We start from the raw sequence: 18,891 nt of genomic DNA on the forward strand, positions 1-18,891 counted from the left end.
TTACTGTTTTGTACACGTTGTTATATTAATTATAATTCAAATTCTGTTTTATTGGCCACAATATAGCAATGATGAATGTTGAGAGCGGCACTTTTGATTAATTTTCAAAAAGGGCACGGGGGCTCAAACCCCCAAAGCCCTCCCCTCTGCAGTGCACTTGCCTGGTGTGTGTAACGTGTGTGTGACGTGTCCATGGTCCTGACTCCTGTCACACAATGCGGTGAAATCTCCGACAGGGCTTTAATAGTCTAACGTTACAGTGAATGAGAGGATGAGCCGAAACGAACGCACAGGCCGTAGTGTGACATCCGTTAACCATAGTGTAAACGTAGATGACGTCACAGGTTTTTCTATAAAAGAAAGAACGTAGCCTTCGTATGTAGACCCAGGCAATTTATATATTTATAATACTTACTAAAATATATTCATATTATTTTATTACTTTTGTATTAGATGTTTGAAGAGTAAAAAAAGAAATTGGTCGGTCTTAATGCAAATTTACAACCGGCAAGTCGGTCGGACTAAAAGGGAAAAAAAAAATAATAATTGAGTCGGCCCTAAATTGACCGGGTCGGTCGGGTTACGGCAAACAAGAATATTTTTAAGGATGGCCTAAAGAGAGTACTTCCCCAACATGATCATCATTTTTGAGAGAAACAGTGAAGGTGAATGCATCAAACAAGCTCTCCATTTAGGATTCGAACAAATATAATCCAAGCCCCTTTGATGACGTGCATGATTACGTTACTGTTGATCATCTGTCCATCATCCTCTAAAGCCCGCCCTGATGATTTCATTGGTCCGAACAGTTTCTGTTCGGGGATAATTACTCCTCTATTGATCGAGCCCGACCTAAAAATGTTGTGAGCGGGGCTAAGTTCGGCTGGCATCCAGGCTAATTACATAATATTTGGGTTAATAAAATGATAAAATCTAGATTGAATACCTGGTTGCCATTCATGAACATGTCAGCATTTCAGTGGTCCGCAACAGAATCAACACCGGCCACCATATATTGCGTTTCGAAATTCATTTTTTACGCTATTTAAAAGACACACGCATATTCGTTTAGCTGCATTTCCTTAACTCTCCACTCACTCACTCACTCACATTCCACCGTAAGTCAATAAAACCAGAGCTGCGTTCATCTCGTGGCATCCCGCTCTCAATAGTTCTAAAAAAACCAGTACTGTGCAATACATTTGAATAGACAACAGCTTCACTATACAGGTATTTGCAGCATTATTTGGTAAACAGTACAGCATAGTGTGCATTGATTATTACATCAACCGCGTTTACTGTGTCATTTTAAAATGGAGAGTGATGGAGATGCAACATTGTAATGTTATGCTCTTCTTATATTTTGCCCTGACATCCCTTACTATCATACTCAAATGTGACCGTACACCTTAACTATTTTTCAATTAAATAAATGTTATTTTTATTATTATAGTTATTATTATTTTACTTTAGTTAAATATTGAATATTTTGAGGAGATATTTTGGTACTAAATACTATTTGTGCAATAATTATGGTCCATTAATAACCACTTAAAATATGTTTTCATCTAATATTTATATTATTTATATTACAATTAGTGTAGAAATTAAGGTTATACTTATAAGTATTGCTAATAGAGAATTCCAAGGCAAAGAGGCAAATTAGAGTCATTTTGTGGCCAGAAAAATAATATATTTTCATTTGTAATGCCATTGCCCACGAAGTGCCTGTATGGCTCTTTAATAAATAATAGTCAAGTTGCTTAAAGTATTGCAGATCATAACTGCTTCCTTATTTGTAGGTTTTACATTTGAATACATGTTAGACATGGTCAAATGCTAGATTTCTTTAAATGTAAAATTTTAAAACGTTAATACTCCACCCCAACCGCGTTTGCAAGGTTTTGCCAGGCATCCCATCAAAGTAATATGAAAACATGATTGTCTGCTTACTGATCTCAGTAGTGATCCTAGCAGACAGTGCCTAGCTTTCCAGCAGAGCTTGGAAGGACAGGAAGAAACATATGGCTGTCAGTGACACTCTAACACTAACATATGATGGCTGAAACTGAAAAAACTCCCAGCCGCAGTGCTAGCTGTGCAGTACAAGCCAACTGGAGGAGTGTATCAAGAGCAAACATGTTCTACATCTTTTTGGGAGGTGGAAAAAGCAGCAGGGTCACATTTTTACATGACCGTCATAGAGATGAGAACCATGTTGAGGCAGCACTGAGGTCTCCAGGGAAGGCTATCACTGATGTACTAAGAGCCAACTTCTACTGTGCTCAAAACAATAAATAAAGTCAAAGACAGAATGAGCACAGACAAGTTTGATGGCTCTATTTCTCCTCTAGACACAACATGCTGTATTGTAAAATAGATTTAAAGCTTTTTATGTCATAATAAATGACACCACTTTGAATACTGTTGATTTTCACTGACTTCTGCAGTTTCAAAGATATTCTGATCAGATCTGCAGACAGCGGATCTCTCTTTCTCATAGTTAAGACTTTGAATGTCCCCATCATCTATCCCGAAGAATGGCCAAAAGAGATGGCATGTTGCCAGGTGATGTGACGAGCAGATTGGAAAAAGTATGCAAGCGAATGTATGTAAGGAGTTTTGGGTAAAAAAGTTTCTCAAACCTTTCCCACAGTCATCTTGTCCATGCTTATGGTTTGGCAGAAACACGTTGGTTGTTGTGAACGGAAGTGTCATTCTTTGGTTGAGATGAGGCAGTACATGCTGAAACTCTGAGAGAACCTAATAAATAAGTTACATAAAGAAAACAGAGAAGTAAAAAGAGCTTATTGCCTAAATGAACAAAGCCTGTGTGCGATCACAATCTGACAGTGCTGTCCTTGTAATCTTTAATTCAGGTCTCTGGCAGACAGCTGTTAAGTTTTTTTTTTTTCAGGAGTAAAGATGCAGTTGTGGAAGGATCTGGCAATATTGTCCAACTGCATGTCCTGTGAACAGCTTATAATGTCTTATAAAGCTCTATATAAAACGGTCTGTAAACTTTATTCATTCCTCAGTTTTAGTTCACCCCAGGGCCTGAAGGGAATTATGGCCCATTCTCTCAACTCAATCAACCTGTCTTGGGGACAAAAATAAAAAGAAGTACAGCACACTTTTAGTTCACGCCTAGCTGTATACACAATTACTTTAAAAGGTGACACATCATGGAAGTATTTCCCTGCTCCTGAATAAATTAATTCACAATGCAAAGCTCATTCCCCAGTCCAGAACATTAAAGAAAACCAAGCAGCAAAATTGGGTCACTAAGAAATAGTCTAAGATGGCACATCCATGAGAATATCAGCATTACCAACCATATCAATGCCTTCACAGCAACGTCTCTATGGCTGTCACAATATCAGACTTATAAACTGAACAATTATTGTGGCCAATAAATAAATGGGTCATTTGATTATAGAGGCACATCATCTAAGTGCAATGTTTTGCAAAAAAAAAAAAAATAATTGTGCAAGAAAACTTGACCGACATTACACTACATGGCCAAAAGTGTGGATGTAGACACCCATGGAAAAAGGTTTAACAGGTTATTTTGTCTACACCCGTTTCCTTCAAACCCTTCCTAGTATGGACCAAAATCATATGCACTTAATTTGATGAAGAACATACTTTTCGACAATTAAAGGTGCACTGTAAAAAATTATTTAGAAAAAAAGTTACCCGATTGCCTTAAAATTTTGAGTTCATTGAAATTAAAATATTGAGTTAATACAATGAACATTTGTTAAGATTCGACAACCTTAATTAATATTATTCAAAGATTTTGTAAGCATATTGGCCCTCATTTATCAATCTTGCGTAGAAACGGGCGTATATGTTGGCGTAAGATTATGCTTACACTCCTCTCACCGCCTGATTTATGAAGCTGTGCGTACCTCTGCAATCCAGGTGTACGCAATACTTGCCCTTGATAAATGCCACGGCTGAAAACGACCGTCATTAGAATAAACACGCCCCTATATATTCAAGTCTCCGCCTCCCCCACGCCCTCATTTTACGGCATGGATATACGGAAGACAGCAAAGAAGCAAAACTTCTCCGACGTGGAGATCGGGCGCGTCTCAGTCTTCTCTCACTATTCAGGGCACTGATTAGGACATAAGTCAACGGGCTGACTCCCTGATCAGTGCCCTGACTACTGAACTAGTGAGATGATTGAGACGCGCCCATCAAGACCATCACCAGGGAAGTGGGAAAAAAAAACGAAGATGTTTTATTTGAGAGTTTAAAGAGTGGGAATAAAGGCACCCACAAAAACAAAATATGGACCCAAATTAAGAGTACTTTTAATAGTGTGGGGGTTGAGAAGCGCACTCCAGCAGTTTAAATAGCTTTTTGGGGTGTACGATAGTGATGATGATGTGATGTGGTGTACCATTTATTCACATTAATAATTGCATGACAATTTGTAAGATTCTTCTCATTATTATGATTTTTATTATTAATGACGCTTATTGTTATTTAAGAAGAATGTCGTTATTATTTATTTTATTATTATTATTTAAGAGAAGAAGAATGTCATTTTTATTATTTTGTCAGTCTGAATTATTTTCAGTCCTAGTCCGTGTGCAGCTGCCGCACAGGCTCGCAACTGGAGGAATACATGAGTACAAATCAAATGCTTGATATCACACAAATTAAACATTTTCATTGCCAGTTTCCTCAATCTGGCAAGTAAGCGCAGAGTCTGGGGGGGGAGGGGGGAGACAACTCTCTCTAACATTTTGAATTTGGACTGTAATGCCCATTTCAACCGCTAGGTGTCAATATTACATACTGCACCGTTAATACAGTACATTTTGCAAGTATGCATGTGTATAGTGTATGAACTATGTTGGCAGTAGATCCAAGCTGTAGGTCATCCAGGTATTTTTCTTGAACACTTAAATTCAGTGTTCGAATATACTATTTAGTCAACGTACCTCTTGGATTAGTAAAACATGCTGTAAGCCTTACCTGAGCCAACCTGCCACCAATGACACAGTACACAAAGCATGTCCATGAAGAAAGTTTTACTGAGCATGTTATGGGAGAACTTGACTGACCTGCACAAATCCCAGACCTGAACACCCAACATTTTCAAACTGCACATACTGTAATTTATTGAAGTAAATATATATATGCCACCTGTTTGAGTGAAGTGCGTCATTTACACACTATTACACACATTTCAGTGTGTGTACAGTGTTCCTACAGTGTTTCAAAGAGTTTACTGAGCTTGGTCTGTTAATAACACTGTCTTAGAACATTAAGCCACGTTAAGCGTTTAAGAATGTCCCCGCTGTGAGCTGCAGTGTACACGTGTTCAAACGAACATTCAGTGCCTTCAATCTAAAGTGGATTCATTGATTTTCTGACAACCAGTCAAAATAAAATCTTAATGGTATATTGTTTAAAAATAAGGAAATTATTAAGATATAAATATCAGTATTAATATACAGTATAATTGAATTATTACAGAAATGTTTAATAATAATATGTATTATTATTATTATTATTATAGTCATACTGAAATATTCAAACAGTGTGAATAAGGCTTATGAAAACCAAGTGTTCTTGTTTGCTGTTTTTTGCTCACTTTATGGTTTGAGTTGGTTCTTGTAAAGAGTAAATAAAATCATGAACACCCAATTTTTTTTTTAATCATTTTTCATTCTCCCCTAAAAGTATTCCGCACTTTAAAAAGTCTTCAGAGTAAAAGGTAATTTCGGCAGACTGACTTTCCAACAAAATCACCCCAATCATTCTAGAATGATTCACTCTTACTAAGAACTATTCAAGTAATCCGGTGAAACTTCCTGCATTTTTTCATATAGTAATATCGCAGAAAAATTAAATATCAAAACAAAAAAAGTTTGTTTTGTTTTTTCTCGATATTGAGCAGCAATATTTAGTATCAATGGGAGAGCAAAACCATTATTAATGATAAGGTTTTGTTTAGCAGGCATATGAATGTGGCATCTACAAATCTGACCTATAAAAGTGTAAATTATGCCCCCGTTTAATACTTTATTACTACGGTTGCATAATATTACACAGTGACACAACCATTCAGTCAACCCTCATATATTTCCCCCTCAGTGTGGCCCTGCACTCACAGTTTGAGGTTACTGTGCTACTGTCACTGGTGTAAGCTTGAGGACTTTTAAATGCAGCCAAGCAGCAGCACTAGAGCACAGCAGAAAGACTAATGAGTCACGCTGAGACAACACTGACCCAGTCAGCCCTCGTCGCCATCATCACCTCTTCTGCCACAGGTGTCATTCAATTAGAAAAGGTAATGACGATGCAGGCCAGACAGTGGCTTTACCACCCACATCAGCCTGAGTGTGCTGATTTGAATATCTGGACAGCAAATCCAAACAATTTGCCATTCTAATCATTCTAACTGAACTTACTTGGAGTTGTGAAATCCTCATGCCAAGTGTAGGTCTGCAGTGCAGAAGGAGCAAGACATTTCACAACTAAAGTAAGGAAAAAAGAAAGCAAGCAACGCTTAAAGGCTGAGGGGACATCTAGTTGGCCTGAGCACTGGGAGAACAAGCGGCTTCTGCAGATTTGTCGCACATGAGATATGGACGGCGGGAGGGGGGTGGGGGTGGGGGGAAGCGGCGGCGGATATGGAGGAAGAGAGGAAGGGAGGGAGGAAAACAGGACCACGTGAGGAGCCAAGAAATGCTGGAGGGCAAAAATCTGGCCATATTTCTTCAGCTTCCACTGCAGTGATCACAGATCACAGTCTCCCATGTAGAAGCAAAATGGATTTCACAATGCTATGAGGAAGACCTGTTTCAACTAGAGCTGCAACTAACGATTATTTTTTCTGTCGACTAATCTAACGATTATTTTTTCGATTAGTCGACTAATCTAACGATTAATTTTTTTACCCGTAGAAATTTTTCAAAATTCTGTGGCACCCCCTCGCATAAGTTACGCTAGAGGTGTAACAGTACAGACTGCTCACAGTTCGCTTTGTATCACGGTTTTAGGTTCATGTTTCAGTACAGTTCGGTATTTGCTATGTTCAGGGGAAAAAGGACTACTGTCAAATGAAAATAAAGAAAATAAGAACAGATAACTTAAATAGAAGCAGCAGCACAAATAAATACTATTTAGCAAAGATGAGAACAAAATAAACAATGCTTTTCAGGTTTTTCAGGTAGGTCTAACATTAGTTTTTAGGTAGAGAAATGGAATGAAGTAATCAAAAGTAAAATAACCACACATTTAACTGTTTAAAATTAAAAAAATAATCCTTATTAAACTTACAAAAGCTATTCAGTCAGGAGCAGTGAGTGATGTCTTTATCTTTTGTTTGACATTAAACAGACAGCAGTGAAGGCTACTGCCCCTTTAAGACCCACGGATAGTCGTTGTATTTTCTGTATAAAGTTCACTTAAGGCATAGAGTAGGCTATGACATTTTGACATACTTTTTGTGAGTTTGTTCGTTTAAGCACAGGATTTGAAAGATAACTCAATATTTGCGCACTTTGAGACGAGTGCACAAAGACAGCAGCATTCGCATGCGTTTTATAAAGTTTACAAAGAGAGACCATTTTGCCCACGTTTTTCTTTTATTATCGCTGTTGTTGTAGTGCATACCTGAGGAGTCAGCACGTGTATCCATCGACAGAAACATACATACAGCATTATTTTCAAGTTACAACCCATATTAAAGATGCGTCATCAGGTGTGAGATGAACCGAAGTGTAAGTGCGTCCCCGCAACTTTTGCTCGGGATCCCGGTTGGGAAACACTGGTCTGTATTGATTGACACCGCGCTGGTTTGTTTAGAATTATATGAGCGCCGTGACCGCGCGCTGCCGCGTGATGAAGGCGTGTCGCAACTCTGTTATTCAACTGCTCTGGTTTTAAAAGCCATGTCATACTAAATGAGCCAAAATGCAATAAAACTTGTTTTACGGTCGAATGCAACGCGTGTGTGTGTGTGTGAGTAAGAGACGCGCAAAAGGGCGGAGAGAGAACTTAAGGAAATGCAGCTAAACGAATATGCGTGCGTCTTTTAAATAGCGTAAAAATGAATGAATGCCGAATGTCGCGGCCGTTATTGATTATGTGGCAGTCCGCCACAAATTAGTCAATGTGTGGGAAATACTGTTTGGCCTCTGTTTAAAGTATTCCCATACTTTTGATATTCGCGGTCTAGGTCTTTGTGATAGAACCAGGAGCAGAAGCCAACATTACGCGAGATGAACGTCTGACACGACGCGTCGACGCATTTCACGAACGTCGACGTATTTCCGTAGTCGACGTCATCGATGACGTCGACGCGTCGTTGCAGCACTAGTTTCAACACATTTCTTAGTTATTTAACAGGGTTAGTTATAAAAAAAAGTGTACAAAAAACCATACATATTCTCTCTCTCTCGCTCTCCTCACATATATATATATATATATATAATTACAGAAAAAAAACAGGAAACTATTATTGCATTACAGCAGTGAATTGGGCAGAAATTATTTGTTTCTCATGTAAATGTGTGTAGATATGATCAGGGGAAGGCCAATGCTTGACAAATATATATGCCTTTTTATGTATAATAATTGTCTGCCTAATCTAACTGTGTGTGTGTGTGTGTGTGTGTGTGTGTGTGTGTGTGTGTGTGTGTGTGTGTGTGTGTGTGTGTGTGTTCAGCAGTCTAAGGCTCAGCAGTCTAAAGATGTGTACAGTTGGGTACCATTCACATTTGAACCCGTACCGGTACCCAACGGTATATGTTTCCAGTACTTCAGGGATAGATCACTAACTGTAAAGAAAATGTAAATCATAATAGAAGTGTTATTGGCCTTATGCCGGAGCTGCCTTGGTCTGCTATTGTCTGTGAAGTTGGTTCACTGTAATATTTACCAGTAAATAGTATGCTACTAGCTACTTAATGGATTAAATTCATAAAAACAACCATATTTTTATTATTTATTTATTTATTTATTATATTTTTACGAATGATTTCCCACAAATTCTGTATTGTGTATTTTCTGGTAATCAAATGAAAACATAAAACATGAATTTATCTTTAATTTAATTTAACTTTTTTTTTTTTTGTCAAACAAAGCTGCACAACTAAGCTTTACTGTTCAAATTAAAATGTATTGTAAAAAAAAATGATTACTTAAATTTATTTTGATAATTTAGAATCATTATATTATTGTTAGTATTAATTATAAATTGTAATTTATCCTACAACAGTAATACGATCATGTGTCTGTGTGTGTGTGCGAAATTTGGTACCGAATGAATTAATGTGAATCGGTATTCGGTAGTACCGAAGTAATTCGCTCGTAGACCACACTGTAAAAAATTTTGGTTGGTTTTTGTTGGTTCAACTTAAAAAAGTAAGTAACCTGGTTGCCTTAAAATTGTGAGTTTATTGAAATTAAAACTTTGAGTTGATACAATGAAGGAAATTATTTTAATAAACATATTATTGTATCTGAACCACATAAAAAATTATAAATCATGAAAATAGCAGAAATAACACACACACAATTACCCAATATGCTTACAAAATCTTTTAATAATATTTTAATAAAGGCTGTCGAATCTCAAAAAATTTTCATTGTATTAACTCAAAATTTTAAGGCAACCAGGTAACTTTTTTTCTAAATAATTTTTTACAGTGCATAAAAAGTACAGAGTTCGGTACCTAACCCAACAACACACATAGCAAGTTCTTCCTCTTCTTGACTTGTTTAAGGGCTAATTGTGTCATTTCTTTGCTGCTCTCATACGTAAATAACGTAAATAAGTCCCGTCCACTGATAACCAAACAAATGCATATTTAAACCACACAGCAAAATCTGCTCCGGTTGGCACATTTCTACCATCACAGCTAAGCCTTTGAAAGTAGTTGCGATAATGATAATTCTACTCGAAATGGCAAGAGGCATTTTCCCAGCTAATCTATTTGTTTCTGTCCTAGCAAATGCTCCTAGTCGGCTAATTAATACCCTCACAGAGATTTTTCAGACTAACAAAATATGCATCTCACATCTACTTGATTTTCCTGCAGCTACAGACAATTTTCTTATTAATAAGCATTCCTTTTGTCAAGACACTAATCCTGTGCAGCTGCCAGGCATACAACGACGGGCTAGAAACAAGAGTAGGAAATACAGGTTACAGTCTCCTGAGTCAGCCCTTTAATCATAGCTGCAGTCTTATTAAAGCAAAGGAAACAAAATGTGGGGATGGAGCAAATGTCGTCCATTTGTGATTTTTCCTCATCCCTGCTGTCTGGGAGGTGTTTCTGGTCGTGATTCTCAGAGCTATCGCTATATGATGACTGTATATGATGACAATGAAGGATGTAAGTGATGAATGGACACAGTAGGTACCAAACTAAAGAGTCTGGAGGATACAAGCAGTGTCTCTTTCCCTGATTGGTTGACAGATGGGTCAGCCGGGTTGCCTGGGGAGAGGCAATTTATCTCGCATGACAAAGGGTCAACTTCAAACTCAAAGAGGATGTTTTAACGATGGTGAAGTACAGCCATCTCATGCTATTAGGCCTACCCTCTGAAGGAACATTTTAAAAGGATTTTACCATCCTGGTGCAGTTGTTGATCACAGTACTTGCGATTGTAAGTGAAAGTAAGCAAGTGGTATGCTTTCATAAGAAAGGCCTGCGGGGCCAATGAGGGAGGTCTTCAGTCATGCCATATCTGGAAAAAACCACCACTTCACAAAGCTGTCTTTTACTGCAACTCATTTTGTAGTGTCGCTGTTGGTGCCAGGTAATGCTATTACTGCATTAATCAATGATTTGACATGCTGTGCCACAGATTATAGCTGGTGTACGTGTAAGCCAAGAGATGATGAAATGAAATGTTCTTCTCCAGAAAGGACTAAATTAAAAATTCTTCAATAACATCCTGCTTCAATTTAAAACTTTTCACCTTTTTAGCATTTTTTCCCCCCGTGTTCATTCAGGTTCAAACCGACCTTATTCCATTGGTGATTAGGTTGCTTGAGTTTACAAATGTCACACAAACCTAAATCCCATTAAGAAATCTCATTAGTACCAGGTGAACCTGTGCAAATTCTGTCAATTTTGTCAAGGACTTCATATGAAGCAGTATATAAAAAAGCATGGCCAATTTATAACAAATGGGCACTCTCCTTGCATTCCTTATGCCAGAACACATTGTACAATTTTGGGCTGTATCTTTAAATATGTCAGAGTTATTGTTTTGTCTCAAGATGCAACCAGTAATGTTTATTTTTTATGTTTTTTATAAGTCACGTTTATAAAAGATACTTGAAATATAAATACAAAAATATGAAAGATACTTGAGGCCTATTTTTTAGGCTTAACATAAGTCCTGTTTGTGAAAAAGAACACTGGACCCAGTTAAAGGACAAAAAAAAACACGAATTGGATTGGAATGACTTGAAAGTGATTAAATGATGACATATTTTGTCATTATCTCTTTAAATTTTGCGCATGCATCATTTACCATGACACAATTAGGAGCTTTTATTTTTGTTCTGCTCAATGTATATGCTAATAAATACAACTTTGAAAACATTTAAGACCATAAAAGAGGAGTAAAATATCATAATCTAAATTCACTTAGAAATGTTGTCGAAAATAATTTCAGGTTAGTTTGTCATAAGTATGAGAAGAAGCACAGGGGTCTAACAATCAAGGCAGCAAAGCTCCACCGATGCAACTTCCCAGGTCTAATAAATAAAACAAGAGTACAAAACAAAGCTATTTCTTTCCAGATGATTTGGTTTCACGAGGAAGCAGCTCTGAAACCGAACCAGGGCTCTCCGCACAGGTGCAACACTGTGGATTAACAAACGACATTCCTAGAGAGCTCACGGCACATCTCAGGTTTGTTGATGTTTTCCTTGATCTTAATGCCTGGTTCCTGTCTGTCATGTAACTGGAAGCGGAGGAGACACACTTGTGTTGGCCCAATTTATTGCCCAAGTACATCAGTATCAACCGCAGATGAAGGCTGTCTGGATTACAAATGGAAACGCATGACTGAGTGGCATTGTTGTCAAAACATGCACAATTGTATTGGACAGTGCCTGAAACATGACATTATGAGCACATCTGACCTTCCATTGCTCCTGTCTTTTATATGTGGGTATGAACCATGGAAGAGTGGGATCCAAACAAGCTGATCGAATAGAAATCAAGTAGCGAGGCCCATGGCGTAACTCATAATTTAAAAATCTAAACCAACAAAAATCCCTTTCTGGTGTTTCTCACATCCAAGCTTCTGTCAAATACCATAAATTATAGTCAAGTCACATTACGAAACCTCAGGACTTTGATGACTCCCAAATGATGTTGCCTTTGTTCTTATGGTTTCATGAAAGGAAAATAAGGGATCAGACCTCAAAGGAATATTTTCAAAGAAATATCTTCTCTACTGATGACTGTCAATGTAATAATCCTAGTCACACTATGATGCCATAATACAGTTCTGACTCTAAAATAGCCTAATGGCGTGTTTCGTTTTTCAATTGGATTTAGATTCATCTTGATGAGACACAAACTACTTTACAAACTAGTCAAATCTTTCAATTAAACAGACACAGATGTGATAGCTGATCAAACAAATAGAGAGAAATGTATTAGGCCTAATGCAGACTGGCAATCAGATGAGCATAAGTGTCATTTTTTTGATTGTGTTCATTTGAAACTGAGGAGGACAAAAAGGGAGCAAATATGAAATGAACTTGAACAGATACGGATTCCTTATAAACAAGATAATAAAATGCAATAATCCAAATTTGTCCTTCCACCTAAAAATAGTAGGCTAGCTAATGCAGGGTTGCCAACTCTCACGCATCTGGCGTGATTCTCACGCTTTCAGGCTCTGTCTCACGCTCTCACTCCGCCCAACTCAATCTCACGCCAAATTGCCAAACCTGCTTTTGATATTAAACAAAGCTATAAGCTTTAATTTTTTTTAATGTGTTTTAATGAAATTCAAACAATAAATAGCGTTTTGGCGCTAATGTGGCATAATGTTAAAGCCAGAGTCGTTGAAAAGCGGAGTTGCATGCTCTCATCTCCCTGCGGTGCGCGCTGGTCACGTGGCCCATGAGCGCTCAATACTTCTAGCGCCGTGCCAATGAATTTAAATGGCTTAAGCGGATACACAACAGTTTCACCATATAGATGTTTGCTGCAAGTTTTGGTAAACAGTACAGCATAGTGTTAGTGTTTATTGATTATTAAGTCAGCCATATTTACAGGATCGTTTTATTATGGAGAGTGATAGAGATTCAACATTGTTAACATTAATGTTATTCTTGTATTTAGCCCTCAGGTATTCCTTACTAATTGGTCACACTCATACTCATTAAATTATATTTATTGAATATTTTGAGGAGATCTTTTGGTACTAAATACTATTTGTGCAACAATTATTTTCAATAAATGACCACTTAAAATATTTTTCTTCTAATATTTGTATTTCTTCTAAAATTTATATTACAATTAGTGTAGTAATTAATATTAAAATAGAGAATTCCAATTCAAAGAGGCAAATTAGAGTCATTTTGTGGCTAAAAAATATTAATGTTTATTTGTAATGCCATTAGGTGCCTTATGGCTCTTTAATAAATATACATGTATCTAATCTAGTTGCTCAAAAATATATTGCAGTCTTTGAATTCTAATAAATATTTAGATATGATGATCAAACACTAGATTTCTTTAAATGTGAAATTTCAAAACTTAAATAACTTGCATCCTAATCTTTTTAATGAATAATGATACTTATATAAGCACTCACAAGTGAATATTAAGGAATGGCACATATAATTTGACCCAAGAAATCTTTAAACTAGTGCCAAAACAAACATATTATTATGTACAGTATATATACTAGATATAAACTGATACTGAATCAAGATCAAAAGCTCCCCCCCCCCCCCCCCCCCCCCCCGGCCCCCAAAAAATCTCACTCCAACCTGAACTTAAAAGTTGGCAACCCTGGCTAATGCAACACTGCACCTAACAGTTAGCTTAACACTTTTAAATACATAACTTTAACATATTTCCATTGCTCAACTAAAAAAGGAGATTGAGACTTTTAAAACGTCTTCAGTACTATGTTAAAGACGCTAATAAAATAATAAAACTGTTGCTATGGTTACCTCTTCTGACGACGGATGCCCGTCTTTTTGCGCCTAAAAAATAGGCAGGGCAGTTAAACTTGTGACTAATGATAATTTCCTTTTTTTATCTTTGAAACGTTCCTTATACCCATTTAGAATTGAGTTTATTATAACCCGTGTAGGCTACTTTTCAAGACACTCAACACCACCACATATTTAGTTTTGACTACTTTTTTGGTGGTGGTGGGGGGGGGGGTAGTCTTAAATAAACGCAACACTGGAAAAAGCAAATAACGTCGGTCTGACAGAGAGCAGGCTCTAAAACTGATTTCACGTTGTTTTATAGAATGAGCATCTTTTTGTGACGGCTGGCCTCAAGCTTTAGCCGTGCTCCCACCTTGCGGGCAGTTGCTATGCTTGAATAATAAGTGTATGTTGTGTTCAACAGAAAGCACAATATGTGAAGTATAAAAAAAAGCGCATTTCACACTTAGGCTACGTTGCCCACCAAGGCTGAGAGACAGCAACAAAACAAGAACTTCAAGCGTTAAATTCGGTTTTTGATCTCAGCTCTGCGCTTTAGTGTAGCCTATGTGTGTTGAATTAACAATTAAGACTTATAAAAACCACTGCAGCCCACCATCCAAACATATCAGGCTAAAATCCGCTGCAGTCATTCACAACACGTAAACATGAATTGGCAAGTAGCCTATATGGTATTTATAATTTTTTTTTTTTTAAAAAGAGGGTGGAAAAAATAAGAAGAAGAAGACTTACCATGTGAAACGAACATATACAGCAACAGAGTTTCCATCCAAGAGCGTTTAACGGACATCGTAGTATCTTCCACGAATAAATCCCGTTTGTGATGATAAATAACAGCGCTCCTCCAAAATATCTCCCGACCGACGTCTACAGTCCAGCGACGAATTCCCAGCGAGAATCTGTTGGATTGTGATGCTGGTGAACTTTATCTAGAGCATTCACGTCCATTATACCAGTAAGAGTTAAATAAAAGACCGCGTCAACCAGCGACCGAAAGCGCAATCTGGTGTAAAACGAAGAGCTTTTGAGAGAGGGAGAAAAGTTACAGGTATCCGGCTCAGGTGTCTCGATTCCCACGCGTATCTCTCTCTCTCAGTAATCCACACGGCATGAAATATAGTCGTTTTCGTCCATCAGGCGGTTTTAATTCAAACTATAATCCCATGAAACGCCAGAAATGGTCTCGCTACAGCACAATGCCAGTGTCATCCGCGAGCTTGTTAGTTTAATAATCTACACAAGCATCACAAGACAACTGATACACGACGTGTTTGTGTTGGATGGCAATTTAGGATTTCCTATGGTAACCTTGACATTTGGTCAAAGTGTAGTCTATGTTATGGATGAGATCCGGTTATTGAAAATGAAATCAAAATACTGAAAATAAACGTTTGCTTGTCCGCTCCGATGGAGAGAGAGAAAAAAGTGTTTCTTCCTGATTGAAGTCCGAGAGATGTCTTGAAATTCTTCTCAGAAGCAACTGAAGTCCTGAAGCTTTCCCGGGTAACTATAACATATGATAAACCACTGCCTTTTCGGTTGGTATCACTGTATGAAGCGTTTCGCAACCGTTTTTTGAAACTCCGAGGAGTTAGGAAAAAAATAACGGCTGTGTTCTTCGTAACAATGCAGCGCTCCGGTCTGTGTAGGTTACTCTATAGAGGTTCGGCTTCGCTGTTGAGCTTCGTCAAAGTAGACATTTATTCTAGACCACCCCTCCTTGGGTCACACAACCTAACTTTGCGTGTTAACAATCGGTCTGTGAATGGCGTGAAGTACGCGTTGCGTTCCGCTGGACCTGTAGTTGAAGGAGTAGCGCGTGAATCTCTGAACCCTTCAAATCTCTTCGGTTCACGGCGGTCACGTGACACGAGTCGTTACAATCAGACCGCTCTGACGTTTTCACGCGTCCGTCATGTGCACCACCTCACGAAAGCATGACAGGGTCACTTTTCATCCCAAGATCAAAAGAAAGATGATGTGAATGATGATAATCTCAGTTCAGCTCCAAATTCCCATTACCTTAAGAGAAAAGCCAAAATTTATCAATGGTAGTCATCTTCACATTTGATTTCTACAGGTTTTTTTTGTTTTGTTTTGTTTTGTTTTTTGAGCTGTCTTACACTTTGATAGATGTATTTTCACCTTATTTACCCCTTGAAATTACATAAGTAGGCTAAATTAAAATGTCTAGCCTATATCCGTACCTGAAATGTAGATACCTACCTTAACCCCAGTGACAGCATTTGCACCTGTCACGTGTGTAAATTATGATGGGTGGTAGCATTAATGGAAAACATTTTAAATATTGTCAACTTATTTTAAGCAGTTTAATTGTAAAGGGTAAGCATTAGCTAAATAATACAAATAGCAAACATTTGAGTTAAATTAAAAACGGGACAATTGAAGACACAAATATAAATCCAAAATAACTATCAACAATACAGGCAGTGTGTGTTTTAGATACTCTCACAATTGTGATGTAACCTAATTATGAAACCATGATGTATAATGGCCCAGTTTGTGCAGTTGTTGTGGGAGGGGAAGTACACTCATGGCATTTCAACTTGTAAATGAAAAGCTGGTGTTTGTTTTATTTTTATTTTTATATAGCCTATCGAATTAAGCAAGCATCCTGAAAAATAAGCATATTTGTATGTGTTTGCGTGTGTTAATATAAAATAAATAGTCCTACAATTATTATTATTATTATTATTATTATTATTATTATTATTATTATTATTATTATTACAGATAGTAAAGGTACAAACAGAGTAAACAATGGTGAACATAGTAGTGATACTGAAATGTTGTGTGTTTTGTGGCCTAAAAACAAAGATACGATTAAGACAATTTATCATTTATAACAAAATATCGTAATCAATAACATATCACCCGGAAGTGTGCAATACACAAAAGAAAATTTCACAAGAAACTCTATTTCATGACGTTGACGTTGCTTTTAAGGTGTCACACGACAGTGACATCTCCTGGCGGGCCACATTATGAGGGTCGTGTAGCCGACATCATAACAGCTTGTCAGTTTCAACATGCAGGACAGCCCTAAACACCTTGATCATGATTCTGATACTTTTATACATCCTTTAGCCCTTAATTCTAATGTTGTTGTTTTTTTGTTTGTTTGTTTTTTTGTAGGGAACACACACCCTGACAGCGGGTTTTATTTATGTTCATTCTAAAATTTTAATGCCATAATAAATAAACACAGTGTTTTAATGGCTAGAGCATTTCACTTCTGCAATTTGCATATGATTTGTGCTTATGCACAATACAAATAATATAATGCACATCACGCTCTCATATGTACAGACCATAAAAGAAAAAAATTACAATGCTATTTGACAGTGCATAATACAGCCACTGTAATAAAACAATTCTCATTTTCTTCCACTGAGAGTAGCATGCTAAATGTATACTCACACATTAACGCCGCAGTTTATGATACAGAAAACATATTAAGATTTCTTCATTTTAACCATTTATTGCTCGGAAGTGCTTTTGCGCCCAGTGTCCCGTGATGTTTTGTTTAATGTACTACTGATGGCTTTGTTTACAATGCGAGACTGCACACAGAAGGATATTGGTTACTTGTGCAATAGGTATTATAATCTTATAGCACGGTCTCCTTGTAGTACACGCTGGAACCTCAGGGTAATGGCCCCAGGACCGGATTTTAGAGCACTTACATTGATTCATATCTCAGATATTAACTTTGTTATACCTTCATCCGTCCTAGCCATTTAGATCTAAGGTTACACCAAAATGAGCATCCTTCATCCACTCATCTACAGTCAAAATGTTGGACGTCACTTGGACGTAACATACGGCTGGTCCCTTGTGTTTTACAAACACAGTCTAAATAAAGAAGACAACTCTCTTTCCTTGCAGAAGCATTAACTTATGGTGCAATGTATTAATGATCTAGACAAAAAGGTGCCAAGCTGTCGGCATCAGTTCTAGCAGCGTTTAACACATTTCTTAGAGATGCCCAGTGCCACTTATTATTATTTTTATTGCCTTGATTTCTTTTTCAAAGGAAAGAGGCACTGCTCCTTTGTTTTGATTCATTAAATGTTCCTGTTCTAGCTCTCCCTCAAGCTCATACACCATAATTGCATCACATTTATTTGGTGGAAAAGCACTTTATGAACACTTCTGACCATTAAAAGAACCAATTATGCTTTTTTATGTTTATGTTAATTATGTTCCAATTATGTTTTTGGGGTTTTCTAGAATAGATTTTCATGGTTTAATGTTCAGAAAAAAAACACCTTATTTATCACATATCTGACATTGTTGCAGCACCTATCTTCCCACTCTATCAGTAACACTGTATAATTCCTGTTTATAGACGGTTTCATCGAACACACGCACATGGCTGCATTTACACACCTGGCACCAAGTTAACTTCGGGCCTGTGTTTGTTTATCGGTCTGGCTAGTGGATAGTATGGGGCACAACTCAGTAAAAACACATTTTCGATGTACTCTCCTTGGATAACATTATACAACTTTTAAAAAATCAAGCAGAGAGCACATACCACCAGCGTAAAACAGTGTTTGCGACTCACCAAAATGCTTACTAAATATCCAGTCTGACTACAAGCGAGATCAGCTTCTAATGTAATTTAGACTGAATGTCTAATGTAATTTACTGCTATTTATTTGCTTGTT

At 37.3% G+C, this 18,891-nt stretch overlaps 1 protein-coding gene across 1 annotated transcript in view; it reads right to left on the reverse strand.

Moving 5' to 3' along the window:
- tmem132e (transmembrane protein 132E) overlaps window positions 1-16,054 on the reverse strand; it is a 497,444-nt gene extending 481,390 nt beyond the window's left edge. Inside the window, exon 1 of the mRNA XM_067437778.1 lies at window positions 14,930-16,054. Coding sequence (XP_067293879.1) covers window positions 14,930-14,987 — 58 coding nt within the window. The 5' untranslated portion in view covers window positions 14,988-16,054. The remainder of the gene's footprint in view (window positions 1-14,929) is intronic.
- Window positions 16,055-18,891: the final 2,837 nt, after the last annotated feature.

This window comes from Pseudorasbora parva, chromosome 3 (assembly GCF_024679245.1).
Source record: "Pseudorasbora parva isolate DD20220531a chromosome 3, ASM2467924v1, whole genome shotgun sequence".
Lineage (NCBI taxonomy): Eukaryota > Metazoa > Chordata > Actinopteri > Cypriniformes > Gobionidae > Pseudorasbora > Pseudorasbora parva.